Here is a 16,075-nt window from a genome sequence, read left to right on the forward strand (position 1 = left end):
CCAAGTTATTTGTAGTGCAAATAATTGGCTTATTTACAAATTCTACCGAAAGACAGATTAAAACATTAACATACCTGCCCTTAATAGAAAAAGAAATGGATATGGTAAAACGTGACAAAAGTGCTAGCGTATTATACCAAAATACAAAATAGTAAATACTTTCAGAGATCACCAAAAGTCTTCAACAAGTGTAAACACATCTTTAAGTAAACTCTGCGAAAAAAGATCTGATAATAAAAGTAATGAAACTTCAAAATCAAACTAAAAAGTAGTATAACGGAAACAAATGACTGTGTGGTAAACTAGTTTTATAAGACCTTATCCATCTCGCTTCAAAAATGAACTAACGCAACAAACAAACGCACCATAAAATTCACTCAATAATACATCCAATAGTTATACAAGGACAGATATTACTTGTTTTATTTTATATATAGAAAGCAGTGATTTACCGAATATTCCCAGTGTAAAAAAATCACACCGTGAAATAAATGTCGGTAATTTCTCTCTCGTACTTTCTCCCGCCAAAACTTCGCAAAACGAATATCAATCCGCCGTTCACAAAATATAAAATTCAAATTGAAAATTGCAATGAATAATGGAGGAAATAAATAGGATAATCAATTGCATTTGGTTATCGTGAATAACCAAACTCGTGCCAAGAATGCATAAAGATTTAAGTCGTGTTAAATCTAGGCGTTCTTCGGCACTCGAGATCATATTTTGGTTAATCATTCTTTCCAATATAATTATTCTATTAATAACTATATATTTGCAATCAAATTAAATCCAGTTGTAAAATGTGCCATGTTGCACTACATTAGAGTTCATAGGACAGTAAACGCTAATATAAGTTTTTATATCTTTATTTCTTTAAATCTCTTAGAAACGGTTAACTTTACAATATAGTACTAATGGCAAAATATATGATATGTAAAACAACATAATTAGGAATATCAGTACAATAGGTTACGAAACAGTGTACGAAATCATTACAAATGTACATCAAATTGTTTCAGTATTTAACGTATTATATTACCTTGGAGAGTTCAACTTTTTAATTATAGCATTAAATTATATAATTTACTGAGATCCGAGACGTTCTTAGTTTGCATTAGATCTCTCATAACAAGAATATTTGGACGTGATCTATATCTAAATTTCTGATTGGAATGTTTGCAAATAGTTTATTTAATTCTTTCAACTCCTTCAACATGATATCAACAACCATTACCAATTCATGTACATTGTAATTTATAAGAGAATTAAACCATATTTTTTTCCAATGATTAATGGAGTACTGCTGTGGAATTTCAATAAAACAGAATAATTCTATATTTTCAGCAAGTTTACCTTTTCCATATCGGTGACTAAGATTCTCACTGATATATGGACCAGAATCAATATGACCTTACGCTGAACATAACAGGGGCGTAGCTGCTTATACGCAAATACGCAGTTGCGTACTTTCGGAAAAAGTAACAAAAATAAAAACACACATTTTAAAGATGAAATAAAGGTTTTATGCAATGACTCACTGGGGGTCTTGAGCGACCCCCCCCAAGACCCCTCGCCCAGGCCTAGCTACGCCCCAGCATAACATAAACGTCCTCATACATTTTGACATAAAATGGATAGGGGAACTAACATTTGATTTGTATAAGGTGGGGGAGGGGTAGGAACAAATATGAAGTAAAAAGGCAAGATTGAAATTTTCAAGAAATAAAAAGCCAGAACAGGCCGTAAGAAAACAAAAAAAGGCAGGATCTATGTTTGTCCTAATATTTTTTGTTTGTAAGTAAACAAAATTTCAGTGAAAAGCGCTGAAGAAAAGATTTTAATCTTAGCCCCTCATGAAATCAAATGGTTGCTCCTTAACCCAATATACATTCAGTTAGTAAAAAATTGAGCACTCCAGCATAAAACATTATCTTGGTTGGCTTTTTATATTATATTCTAAAATGGTTTGTTTATTGCTCATTGTGATCTTAATTGTCTACTACTTCTTTGTTCAAATCACTAAATAAATCAGTGATGGATCCAGAGGGGGTGCAGGTGGTTGGCACCCCCTTTTTATTAGAAAATTTGTCATTTTCATATGAAGAATTGACAAAAACATGACCCTCTGAGTGTTGTTTAATGTCATTTTGCCTGAAGGACCAATGATTGGTTATAAAAAAAAAATATTCTATTCTATTCTATATTCAAAGGCAATTTTTTTAGGCAGGATTAAAGGGTCAAAACTGGTTGAGTTTTCCCAGAACCTTTTATGGATGGAAGCTAACAGAGTAATCAAAGGAACCAAGAAGGAGTCAAGTTTTTTAGCACGATATGGTGTAGGAACGAAATATCCATGTTTCTTCGTGAAAACCGAATTTTACCGATCTTACACGATTGTCAGTTTGTTTACCTTGTCACATGTTTTTTAGGTCACGTTTTCGGTCACGTTTGTAAAGTGTTACGCAACTGTAGGAAAAGAAGATCTTGTTAGTGCAGTAATTAAACTGGTAAGATAAATCAAACAAGCTGCACGTATCCATTTATAGAGCGAGCAAGGAGAACCACATTGTACATTTAGACGAAAACAAAACAGTGTATATAGTACATGTAATTGAAGAAATTAATTACTTGGCATTACCACTACCAGGTCTTTAACTCGTGTGATTCGGACACAGTTTCGTATACAAACTACCAGAAAATGCTTTTATGAAGAATGGGGAAATGTGTCAAATAGAAAACAATCATAGCCAATGTTAGTTCTTACATACATGTACATGTACTTTGGGGGATTATTTTTATTTTGAACCTAGACGTGGAGTATACATGTACATATTATTAGGAGTGACCAGTCTGGTTGTACATGTACATTGTAATATAAAGTCCCTGTACAATAGTGCAATAATCCTTGATCAGATGAAAAGAATACCTCAACAAACATCCCTACCAGTGCAACTGATCCCTTTAGGGATTATCAGTGCACCTGGTCCATGCTCCTAGTTTTTAGTGGAGTCCGACTTGCTTATTTGCTTTTTTTACATTGTATGTATGATTTTAGTTACTTCATGTTCTTTGTTGTGTATGTCTATTTTCCATGTCTGGACTTTGTCCCTGGATTACATTCTTTTGATTACCACTATAAACTTGGCTCCCTTGATTATTCCTCAACAAACATCCCAACATACAAATGTACCAAAACAAAAGGGTTTCAATTAATCATGTTTGGAACTAACCCTCACTTCAGTTACTTATTATACCTCTGTTTGGTGATTATCCCTCTATTAGAGGGAGTTTTTTTCCCTGTTTTGACAGGTGTTGTGCTCTTGACAGTTATACAGTGCTTGTAGTTTTATGAAACTCCAACTCTTTTAATTTTACAAATGCTGACAACAAATTGATATACAACATAGAGTTGTACACAATAATTAAAATTCAATTTAAAACAGGTTTGATTCCATTATTATATTAGGAAACATGAAATCAAGTATAAAACAGGTAAATACAGCACTACTACATGTAGGTATTACATGTACTTACAATATACACTCCTTGAGGCGTTCAGGTTTCCCGCACGCATGATACCTAAAAGAACGCTTAACGCTCACCAAATGCACGATAAACGAACGCTTCTATCGTGCGTTTAAACAAATGCTCCTGTTGTGCGTTTAAACGAATGATAAACGAACACTCCGTGCATGTGTTTAAACAAACGATAGATGAACGCTCATAGTGTACGTTTAAACGCATGATAGACGAACGATGAAAACCAATAATAATAACAAATAATGACGAAAGAAACAATAGAAATGAAATTAATGAAAATGTAAAGATTAATAATAGCAAAAAATATAAAAATAAAATGTTAAATATTGGATATAATCAAAGTACAAAAATAAACGAACGCTTTTATCGTGCATTTAAACGAATGCAATACGATGTGTAAATGCACGATAAAAGATGCTCTATTACATTTTTTTGTAGGTCAAAATTTAATTGTATTACTACATTATACAAATGTAGTTACAACATTATACAAATGAATGTCTAAAATGATAGTCTGTTATGTTGGTAAATCTAGCATATTTGCTGGAGTAAGATACTATTTGGTCCAGATAATGGGATGACCAACCAGTCCATATAATTTATCCTGCAATGAATTCATTAAAGGGCAAATAACGGGTGTCAAATAAATTTTTGCTTTATTTGTAAAGTAGCGAATGAAACAATTAAGATCCGCCCACCATCACAATCACACATCCCGTTGAATCTTCTCTGTCAATCGATCAGTCACGGCATTCCGAAGACATTGTGCCATCCTTCTCCCAAACAAACATGTCTAGCCGTGTCAATTAAATGTTTTACGGCACAACTTTGAACATTGCCACTTTGAACGTGTACACATACAATCCAACAAATCAATAACTTTGTCAAAAGTGAAAGTAGGTCACGGAGGAATTTATTTCACATTAGAAAAAACATGTTAAACGACGGAAATTGTTTTTTAATTTTTAATATTTATTTTATGTTTATGACTCGTTTAAAAGTAAAAGTTACAACTTACAATATGTTGTCAAATAATGTCCATCTCTCAGAATTACTTTTTGTCGCAGGTTTTCAATGAACGGCAAATGCTTTGGGCCCACGACAGGTTCCTATTTTTTAATTAAATACTCTCAGCAACACAAACCCATCAAAATTGACTTCCTGCAGGATAAACACAATATTAATGTGTTACAGAAAATATATAGAAAGTATTTGTATTTGGCTCGGAAGGGGTGTAACTGCTTGGCAGAGCCTCGCAGTTGCTTCCCCTTCCTTAGCCTCATACAAATACTTTCTATATTTTTCTGTAATACACTAATATTGTATATGTACACTACAGTACTGTCAACACAAATTTTAATTTATCAATTCTCTACAATGGAGATACATGTAATACATGTATGAGTGGAGTCTCCATTCCAAAAATTGTCCATAGTTAACTACTCCTGTCTTTATACCAAGGTGTTTTTATTGGTTCCAGGAGTTTTAATAACATTTCCAGTTATGGACAGAAAAAAATATAGAAAAATAACGAAATGGAGCAATTCTATCCTGGTTTTCACTTTGTTGGAGTTATAGTGGAGGACATGAGTGACTCCACTGTGAAAAGTGGATAAATTAAAATTTTGGTTGACAGTGGTGTATACATGTACATGTATATTGCCATATGATCCTCTGTAGCATCTTGAACTATTTGCTGTTTTAATTTCAGTATATCATGACATCAGTAAAAGCTGTGTAAACCTATAAGTATGTGTTCAAATGTAAGGCCAAGAAAAAAAAATATCTATTTAAGGTTCCATTGGATGAAAAAAAGGGTATGATAGATAAAATCATTTTATTTTCTAAAATTACTTTATTTAGATATTTATGGGAGGTTTTCTTGACTTAAATAGTGCTTAACTTAAAAATGATAATTATGCGGCTTTTCTTAAAATATACCAATAAAATGTACTACATTGTATGGTAGGTAGGGTAACCTTAAATAGACAAAAAGAAGTAAAAACTCAGCCTTGATTTTATGAAAATTTCTATCTTTTTACCACCTTTTTCTTTCTAGAACACCTTAGGTACATATGATGAACATACAAATGCAATAATCTTGTTACTAAAGATGAAAATTCGTTTTTCAATACATAAACATTTTTTGTCCCTTGCCCTCTTTGTTCATGCACATGTATATCTGTGCAGGACATATATACATTTGTGTAAAATTGTATCAAAAGTAACCATTTCATGTGAAGAGCTAATAATGATGTCATGACCAACTCTTTCTGTAGATCACTTACATAACAAGTTTGAATATACATGTACTTAATAGAGCAAATGTTGCCCTAGCCGAATCAGTTTCTAAGTTACATTAAATATAAACATGTAGTTTATTTCAAGGCCAATATTGGGTTGATGCACTTTTATGACCTCAAAATTGTTTTTGAATTTTTCAGGTCATAATGACAGAGCACAGCCTTGGGAAGTTATTGTTGATAGGATGTATGGTGCTTGTATGGGCTGTTATGATAGCTATTAATGCGTTATCTACACAGAAAGCTGGAAGGGATATAGGTTTGTTAGCATATTATCACAAAAAAAATCTTTCTTTTTTAACACTACAGTCTCATGAAATCTGCATCACAGCCATAGGAGTTTTATAGATCTTAAACAATGTTTGTGTAGGAAATTGCACTATACAAAGGTATTTACCCATGAGTATCATGTACAATATAATGAACGTGAAGGATTATTTAAGAATTGATTACCAGTGGTGATACATGAATTGGAGGACTGAGTTGGCAAGGGGGGCTGTCTGATCATTTGGGGGGAGTGCACTCTCATGCTTTAGTGGTTTTCTTTCCATTCATACTAATTTTTTCCCAAAAATGGTAGGGGTCATGACCTGCATGTGGAGCCTGGAACCACCTTTAATTACTACCATATGAAAAAATGCCTGTACTTGTTCCTGCAATTTACATTGTATAAGGATAAACATATAGGGAAAATTCAATTGATTTCAATGATTCAATATATTCAATGATGACAGATCAAGAAAGGATTTACATGTAACTAATAAGCAGGATTCATTTCAACATCTGAAACTTTTGAACATGCTTATATCTTGTCTTGTCTCAACAAGGAATTGTCAAAAAGTTTTCATGATGTTAATTAATAGGAGATTTGATTCCATTCTTTTGTTTTTAGGTTTGTTCTTAAACTCGACCGGAGATGTTTCAGATCGGTACTATACACAGATAACACCATCAGGCTGGACTTTCAGTATCTGGGGAATTATCTATGCCTGGCAGGCACTCTGGATTGTTTATGTACTGACTACAATTTGTCGCCGAGTAAGAGACAGCTACATTTACCAACTTTCCGCTCTTCCTGTATCTGTTTATGCCATTTATATCATTAACAATTTGGCAAACATTGCTTGGATTATTATCTGGGACCGCGAGTACATGATTGCAGCCTTGTGTGTGATTGTTATTACTCCCTTTACACTGTACATCTGTCTAGCCATTTCTTGGAGAAGACTGTATCAAAACATAGAGTTTTTGTCAAAGAATGGTGCAACCAAGGAAATCTGGTTCATTCGATTTTTCATCCAGAATGGTATGGCTTTCTATGCTGCCTGGGTCACCGTTGCATCACTTATTAATTTAGTTATTGTCCTTGTCTATGAAGCCAATGTTGATCAGGAATTGGCAAGTACCATTGCACTTGGTGTCTTGTCCTTTGAGCTTGTTCTTTGGTATATTTTGGACAACTTTGTCCTTGACAAGTATGTCCGCTACACGTTCAGTCCCTACATCACCTTGGTCATTGCCTTGTCTGGGTGTTTCACCAAAAATTACAACCTCGACACAATGTACAGGAACTCAATCTTTATCTTGGTTTTGTTGTGTGTTGCTGCAGTTGCCCTGGTTTCCAAGATTATTACACTGATTATCCGTCACATTCGGTATCCTATCAAACCTTACGTTGAATATGAAGCTGCATTTTAAATACATTTTTATATTTTTGTAAACTTATAAAAACTGTACCAATGGTATTTGTCAATTAACTTAATATTTATACATTGTATTTATGCTTGGTAGCTGGTTTTACTATCTGGATGTGCATGTATGTCATAAAAAATTCTGTGATTTCAGGAACTATTGCATGTGAATGATGTGTTATGTTTACAATTTTGCAATGTTGACCAAATGACATTTTTATTTTTGAGATTCAGTCAGTTTACCATATGAGTAATGTAAGCTTTATCAATGTCACATTTTTCAATAACATTCTTGATGAAAATATCCTAATGATTTTTTACAGTAAAGTCAATTATCATGTTAAATACAAAATGTATTATAATGTTGTGACTACTTAAATTATGCTCGAAGTTTTTTTTCTTTGAATGTACATGTACCACTTTTTTTGGCAAAAAAATGCCATTAATGTTAGTATTTAATGATATGCAAATTTACATGGTGCAAATGGCACATTGTGCAGGTTGTATTTATGCAACACTTATGAATACTTACATGTACAATGTGCATTCATGTAGTATGTGTAAAATTACTTCAATATACATTGTATAATCTACCTCATATTCTGTGCAGTGTATGTACACATATAGATGTGCATATTTGTAAATGAGTACTTTTGGCTATTGATTCAAGAAGGAATTCAAAATAGACAAGGACATTAGAATGTTCCCTATGATTTACATTTATCTACTGCACATAAAAACAACTCCACAGATATTGTTAAAGAATACTTAATTAGTGTTTTTTTTGTGTTTATATAAGTTTGGCTACATTCAGGATAGAAGTCGGAATTGAAAATCTGAACACACAAAGTTATGTCCTCCAAAATTGACATTTGCTCCTCTTTATTCATATATTTAGTTGATTTCAGGACTGTGAAAGTTACGTAAAGCAAAAATAAAATTATACTTTTAAATATCAAGGTGCAGCAACCCTTCCTTTTTTAGGTGTACCCCTCTGCCTTTCAGAAGAAAATAAAGGTATTTCAGTTGTAACTGTTTTGTATTAGTTCTTTTACATTTACCTAGAATATTGAAATGGTTACTTGAACAAGTAATGAAGTGTTAACTTATAATTGCAAAGAACCAAAATTTATCCAAAATGCTTACAACAACCGTTAATGATTTAATTTCTATTTCTTGGTTTTGCATCTATGTCCTGTGTTTATGCCCCTACTAATCATTTTTGAATGGTGAAATGGAGTCACCCTTTCTGTCTAATCCTCCTTCATTTCATTTGTCTACATTTCTGCTAAGCCTAGCTCCTCCTAAAGGAGATAATCCAACTAAGGGGCATACTTTTATAAAATCTGGAAAGTGCAACTTCTTGTAAACAGCTTAATTTTTTATGAAATTTTATAGGAAGGTTGGACATCATTTGTAGTTGCTCAGGAAGGAGAACATAATTTTTGTCAGAGGGCACCTAAGGGATATAATTAAACTCCAGGATTTTTTACTTTATGTCCATTCAAAGTTTTCTCTTTATAAGCTTGCTAGAAGTTTTTTTTTGTTCAAGCTGAGTCAATGTTAATTTATCATCCATGTCTGTAGCCACCAGTACTCATTTTGACATTCATGCAATTGTGCAAGTACAATGTACATGTAAACGCAATGTTCAGTTCAGTAATCTCTTCACATGGAAAAGGGCATTGGAACAACATGTATGTTTGGTAATTACCCTATATATTGAGTTGTTTATTGTATGTTCAATGTTCATGTACATGAACTTTTATTAAAGATATGATGCTCTGTGTTTAAGAATGTTCGATGTTTTATTTAAGAATTATAATAATTTAAATGTGTATGGAAATTTTAAAGATCTTTCATGCTAGATTAATATCCATTTATGTAAGAAGTAAAGTTATGTATTGAGATACGAGTATTTGAAATTTTGGCAGGAAAAAGATATCTCTAGATTTTTCATAGGTTTGTCTTAGTAGGTTTTATCTATTAAAGACACTGATAAAATAAGTAGATTTCATAAAAATTCTTCCAAATAAGATTTTAAGTGTGTTTGATGAAATTATGAGAAGAAAAGTATGAACCACTAGGCAAAAAGGCAAAAAGTATTGATGCAAAAGAATGGATAAAACTAGAGAAGTCAGAAAAACTGACCAGCAAACATCCTTAATTTAATCTTTTGATCTGTAATAGAATTTTCATGTTAATATTTTTATTGCATACATTGTACATGTACATGTATATCTGTGTAGCTGTACATTTTACATTTCTTTTAAACTATTATGTGTATTGAGTCTACCCTATTGACATGGTGCTAATTTCATGCATGGTAACATACTCAATTTTATTTTTAGAATTTTTATTAGAGTCTGGGCTGATAACTTTAACTTTTAAAACATTGATGATGAAAAAGAATTGTGTGTATTATTGTTACATTGTACTTGTTGAATAACATTGTGCCTCCTAAAATTTTTTGAGTAGAATTTAAATAAATATAATGGTCACTGAAATGCATGTAGCACACTACACCAGGTTTTCCCAAAATGACAGCAATGAGTATCTAGACAATTCAAGGCTTTCAAATCTCCTTGTGTCTGATAAGGCGAGATGTAACGTTCTGTCAGGATGTTCAAACTGACACAATTCTGTTTACCTGGGATGTAACAGCAAGTTTCATCTAATATTGTCTTTGGAAATTGCCAATAGTTATTAGTGTCATAGCAAAAAAAATTACATGTAGTATTTCTTGATATTACAGCACTGCACTTTGTATTGTGGGTGCTGAAAGCAATGGGGTAACACTACATTGAAGCATCATTTTTTAGCATGCTTTGTTGTGAATAACAAGATACATTTTTGGGGTATTTTTGTATTGATTTTGTACTTTTTTTATATTTTTTTTTCAATTATTCAAATATATAGGTGTAGGCCAGGTTTGTATGTTTTTTGTTCTAGATACAAGTAAGATGCCTCTTGCAAATGTAAGAAAAAAACAGTTTGTATGATTGAATTAATGAAAATTCCAAATTAAAAGTCGCACAAGATACTACAGAATTGTATGAGTTTAAAAGTAGTAGTGTGAAGCAGTGTTATTTTAATTGGACATGGACATAACTTGTAAAACAGCAAAATTCTAGTCCAAAAACATTTCTACCTTCATGTTTTCTAGTCTTATATATTTTGTCAATTGAATTTGCCTCTTACATTTCCTCAGATCTGATTATTTTTTCATTTTTGTCAGTTTATTTTGTATTTTTTAAAACTATGCTGATTGTTTTCCAAATATGTAATTCACTACGTTTTTGTTTGCATGTTATAGATGAAGTATAAATTCAGTGAAGATTATCACATTTGTAGGTTTTGGAATATATGTACTGGAGGGTCTATTTATTCCTAAAATCTGAAAATTATATTTTGTTTTAAGTAAAGAAAAGTGAGTTTGGGATTTGAGAATTTTAAACTACATTTCGAAATTTGATAAAGTCAAATAAATACAGAAGTAGTTGCAAATTTCTTGTTGGTTTAGGAGTTACACTCTGAGAATTCGGAATTCCTTGGTATATTTGTCCAATATGCGAAACAAAGGTTGATAGCTCCTTCGTCCCTGCGTTTGTTTGACATAGGAGATACAAGGACCTATGTTTCGGAAATTGATATTTGTCCACCTGTTCATCTCATGAACATCAAGTAATTAATTAAAAAAATGTGTTATAATTCAATAATAATTTAGTTCTACAAGAAAGGAATACAAATTAGTTTTTTTCACTACACAGGAACAGTTGCAACACGTTTTCATATATATTTCATTACAGATTGAAACATATGTTTCAAAATATGTGGAAACATGTGTTAAGGACTGGGAGTGAAATAAATATGTTTTTGCTGATTAAAACTCATGAACTGCATATTTTGCCCCAATTCAAATGTAAACATATGCCTTTAATGATTGAATTCATGTGAGGAACATTTGTTAATCTAGATATTTTAATGACAGAGTATCATATATTTATTTTTCAATTTAAAACATGTTTTCATCGTGGTCCTAAACATATGGAAAACACATGAAAATTTTGTTTTCATATGTTTCAGAAACTTATACAAAACATGATGAAATTTTTTTCTGTGTAGTGTATTTATTAATGTAAATAAGAGAAAAAGCGATGTTTTCTAACATGCACATGTATTCCATTACTTACGAATCTAGTTCGAGGCAAGGATATGGATTTTTTGTTCATATTCGTTTCCTGTTTTTGTCTCAAGAAAATATGTCATTACCTCAAGGTTACACACAGTTTGTCCTTATTGTCTTTTCAAGTATTTATTCCTGTAGATTATAATTTTATATTTACAGTTTGACAGATATAGATCTGCATGATGTTCATACAATTGTACTTAATATATAATTAGTTTCATGACCTAATTATACTCTCAGGAAATAAATATTTTAATTTACTGGTTTTATGACTGTAGCCTTTATATGTCCTTGATGCCTATTGAAAAGCATGTACTAAGAAACTAAAAAAACTTTGTTTTTAACAATAGGGGTTCCAAGCATTTAATTTGTTTACCAAGTTTGAAACGCATATCAAGTAGAAAAAAATATTTGCCTGAATTGAGCTACGGTTTACTGCTTATTTTCTACCATCTTAATTTGTTTGTATACCAAAACACTATATAAATATTACAAACAACTCTTGTTCAACAGCATTAGAACAAATGACGTATGAACTTCAATAACCAACAATATGAATGCAACTGTCTGAGATTATCATGCTTTTACATCATCAACATTTTAAAAGATAAACCACCATATTGGGGTGTGATAACCAACAAGGAAGTTTGTTTTGTTTCGTCATATATGTTTTAAGTAGATAGAGAGGAAAGATGTTTATATACAAGATGTTAATAATTTCAATTGAAAAAACTGTAGCAAGATAAAATGTGTTGTGTTTGATATATCATAGCTAATGATAATATTTATAATAAACAGTAGCGATGTATAGTACCATTGGAATTATAGTGTTTGGAATGATATTCATTAGTCCATCATGTAAGTTTTTGAAGGCTGTTATTTTAGTTTGTTTAAAATCATTTGCCACATTCTATCTTATCTTTTATATAAAACCTTTATAGCTTGTTTATACTATGTATACAATCCCTTACACATCTAATCATTTAATATTTCTAAGATTTGAAATCATGGCTTGTTGTTTTGTTTAAACATTTGCCCCCCTTCAACATCGAGAAGGACTTGCAACTTCATGTAATTGAAAGGTTTTATTTAGAAACACATTTCGTTTACTTCAACACCATCAATTCTATTAATAATAATAAAAAATGAAATGAAAAAAAAAATACAAGATTACCAGCGTTTATATTCAAAATTTGTGCAAAGGATGAGGGTCCATAAGGCATTGTCCTGCCTACTGAAATAAATGGTAAAACAAATATAAATTCGGAAGAAAACTAAATAATAATACACTTCATATTGTAAATTTTCAATTTTATGCTTTAAGTTCGTAATTTAAAAAGTAACGATTGAGAAACGAATGCACAAAAATCGCCTGGAAGGCTATAGACCCTTTTGTGCTAACTGTAGGGTAGTCGATGAGCATGCTCAAAATACTCTTCCGCGAGGAAAACTCTTTTGCTATACCCAAGCCCTACCTTGCGGAAGTGTATATTGAACATGCTCACCAACTTACCACAAAAGGGTCTATCCTGTAAATAAAATAGCATTTTTCCGCTCTCTTGCCACTTATTTTACAGTGAGATCCAGCGAAAACCACAAAAAGATTGAAACTGAAAGTGTGCATTTATTCATTCTTTCTACATGAAAAAGGATTTTTGTGGATCTCTATGTGCATTTAACAAAAAACCTGACCAAAATCACGCTTAAAATTGCTTAAAAAATGGCTAAGTCCTGTACATGTATCAAGTGATCTAGCTCATTGTCACATGATTAAGCACCTGTCCATCCGTGTAATATAAACTAAGATCCTAAATACACTGTAGCAAGTAGAGTAGATATTTTAATAAAAAAGCTTCTATCTCAACTTTCTGCCAAAGAATAAAATAAGTTCTGAAATAATCTTTGATCATATGTCGATTTTGATAAAGCCAATGCTATGGATATGCACTTACTTCGAACCGCGTCATTGTCCTTTAAGTGAGATTCTATGGATTTGAATGTAATAGTTTTCAATATTCGTTTGCGCTAATATCGGTATAAATCTCCTCGATAAAAGATTGTTCTACATTATGATTTACTTTTGCGTTGAATGTAGTATAAAAATGAGATGCTTTAAATAAACTCGAATAAGCATTCGTGTTTATAGAAACCTGTAGCACGCTATCTAAAGTTAATTTTATCATAAATATCTCAACGCATTTCATTCCCTTATGCGATCCGGAAAGTTGGACACACTGTTATAATATCAAGCGCGAATAAAGCTTTTTACTCGCTCCTACTTTTATTTTGAAAGTAGGAAAATTAAAAGCCATTTGCTTTCTTTGCCTGTAAAAAAATCAAGGCTTAGGATATTTATCTATTCACAGTTCTATACCACAAAGTTCTTTCAAGACTGCCTTCTCTACCCAGGAAAAATCTTCAATACATATACATTTACAATGTGCACATATCAAACATGTCCCTACATGTAATCGATATTGCAAAGTTAATGTATGCAAAATGTTTGTTCAATTTTACGCATTTTGTGTGTATAAAATCCTGCTGCTAAAGTTTCTAGTATATAAAGTATATATTCCAACATTTCTTTCGTATTAAGTGTACACCTACACAATACGCCAAAAAACATGCAGACACTTGATTAAAATACTTGTATTCATATTAACAGTGGCGGATTCAGGGGGACCAGGGGCCCCTGCCCCCCCCTCCTTTAGAAAAAAAAATGTTGAAAAATTGTACGTGTTAAATCATGAAAAACACTCACTTCATGACCCTCACCGGTGATCCTGTCAAGGAATTTTTTTTGCTCCTCCCCTTTTTACCGAAAACTGGATCCGCCACTGATCAAAACTGTTTTCTGATGGAGTACTTTGATGCACCCCTCAGGAAGAATATGAATGTACATGTAAATTTTTCACGTTTATGTATAAATATCTGTGTTTAATAGTCTACATGTAGTTTTAGTATTTGTTATGACAGGCCTAATATAATATTTGTGCCAAGCGGTCATGTCGTGCTAATTGTTGTCTGCAGTTCAGTTTTTTGGCGTCTTTTCGAATATTTAATGCAAATTTAAGCGTCTCTATTTTGTGTGAAAGAAGTTGTCTTTTATTTTAGTCAGCTGCGTTTTGTGTTACTTTTGTAGTTAATCCATGTCTCCAAAATTGTGTTATCCGCCTCTTGAAAATTTTGAAAAAAAGCAGGCGCGTCCCAGGTGGTGGATTTGATGGGGTGCGACAATGCTTTATAGGTTGTCAAGTTATATAAGCATGGCCTGTTCATGAACCATCTGAAGTATAGTGGTATGAATATCCACATGACATTTATTGAAATTATATTTCGAACCTGAATTTAAGATATGCCAGGCTTTCATGCATTTTAGCGGAGATACGATTTGCATTTATGTTAATTTTCGGAAACTCTACAAAAGGAGACCCCTTGCTATTTTGATCAAAAATTGAAGTTGTCACTTCTGGGCTTCTTTATTTCCCTTTTCATCCCCATCATTACGACTGATGAATAGCGAAAATTTCGAAAACTGCAGGTTTTAAGCTCCGACCGGGAGACGGGCAAGACCGTTGGCGATTGCGGAATGTATGATGAATGTGTTGGGAGGCTCCAGCCGAAAGCAGCCGAAAACGGGAGAGTTAATACCTACATAGATGCATTTATTTCAAACTTTCCCATAGTAATTTAGTACTATTCGTAATCATAAATTCTAATGAAAAAGGTCCACTTTTACTTTTCTCATGTATATATTTTAAAACTTGTTAAAGGAATTGTTGATTTAACTATAAGTAATGTAAGTTTTTCAACAATGATTTTGTACATGTTCGTGCTTATTATGTTTCAGCTATTGTACTCAGAAAACATTTAACACATTGCTCGGTGATCTGTCGGTTTGTCTGTCTGTCTGTCTGTCTGTCTGTAGTTAAGCATGATAAATATGAGTGAGTTTTAACTGGTTCTGAAGATATATATAGTCACTCATGCAGTCTTATCATGTAGTTGACAAGAAAACGATAACATATCATACATGTAATGTTATTTTTAGGTTATGCATTCTAGAAAACGGTAACATATTATTTGTATATCTGCCTCATCTCTGTTGATTCTGTTTTTTTTAGCGGAACATACTCGGAGGCCCAACGATCACCGAATTTTATACAAGTTTGATTCAAGTAAAACGCTATTTTACGGAACGGGAGACAAAAATGATTTTATTGCTTAAAGTTTTATAAAATGTAGAAGTAAAGGTACGAATGCAGATATTCTTTACAGGGCTAATTGCGCGACTGTACCAATTCGAAACTACTCAACGAATTATTACACGGGCACTGGAGATAAATTTATAT

The 16,075-nt window shown here is 32.2% G+C and overlaps 2 protein-coding genes across 3 annotated transcripts in view; both read left to right on the forward strand.

Moving 5' to 3' along the window:
- The first annotated feature begins 2,400 nt into the window (after window positions 1-2,400).
- On the forward strand, window positions 2,401-11,983 carry LOC148612054 (uncharacterized). Of its 2 annotated transcripts, none has more exons than XM_088593165.1 (3): window positions 2,401-2,507; window positions 5,985-6,102; window positions 6,736-11,983. In XM_088593165.1, exons 2-3 carry the CDS (start codon window positions 5,991-5,993, stop codon window positions 7,539-7,541), a joined length of 918 nt encoding a protein of 305 aa, XP_088449291.1. In that variant the 5' UTR covers window positions 2,401-2,507; window positions 5,985-5,990; the 3' UTR covers window positions 7,542-11,983. The 2 variants fall into 2 exon arrangements, with proteins under 2 accessions (XP_088449291.1, XP_088449292.1); XM_088593166.1 differs by lacking the exon at window positions 2,401-2,507 and adding an exon at window positions 2,525-2,594.
- Window positions 11,984-12,124: 141 nt separating this feature from the next.
- LOC148612055 (uncharacterized) overlaps window positions 12,125-16,075 on the forward strand; it is a 35,298-nt gene continuing 31,347 nt past the window's right edge. Inside the window, exon 1 of the mRNA XM_088593164.1 lies at window positions 12,125-12,581. Within this exon, the coding sequence (XP_088449290.1) occupies window positions 12,527-12,581 (55 nt within the window). The 5' untranslated portion in view covers window positions 12,125-12,526. The remainder of the gene's footprint in view (window positions 12,582-16,075) is intronic.

Source organism: Perna viridis, chromosome 7 (assembly GCF_037379345.1).
Source record: "Perna viridis isolate PV_CMFRI_1.1 ecotype Kerala chromosome 7, ASM3737934v1, whole genome shotgun sequence".
NCBI lineage: Eukaryota > Metazoa > Mollusca > Bivalvia > Mytilida > Mytilidae > Perna > Perna viridis.

Coding starts and splice junctions, on each gene's coding strand:
- LOC148612054 (XM_088593165.1), top strand. CDS start 5,991: ATGACAGAGCACAGCCTTGGGAAGTTATTGTTGATAGGATGTATGGTG. Junction 6,103..6,735: donor GAAAGCTGGAAGGGATATAG/GTTTGTTAGCAT, acceptor TTTTGTTTTTAG/GTTTGTTCTTAAACTCGACC.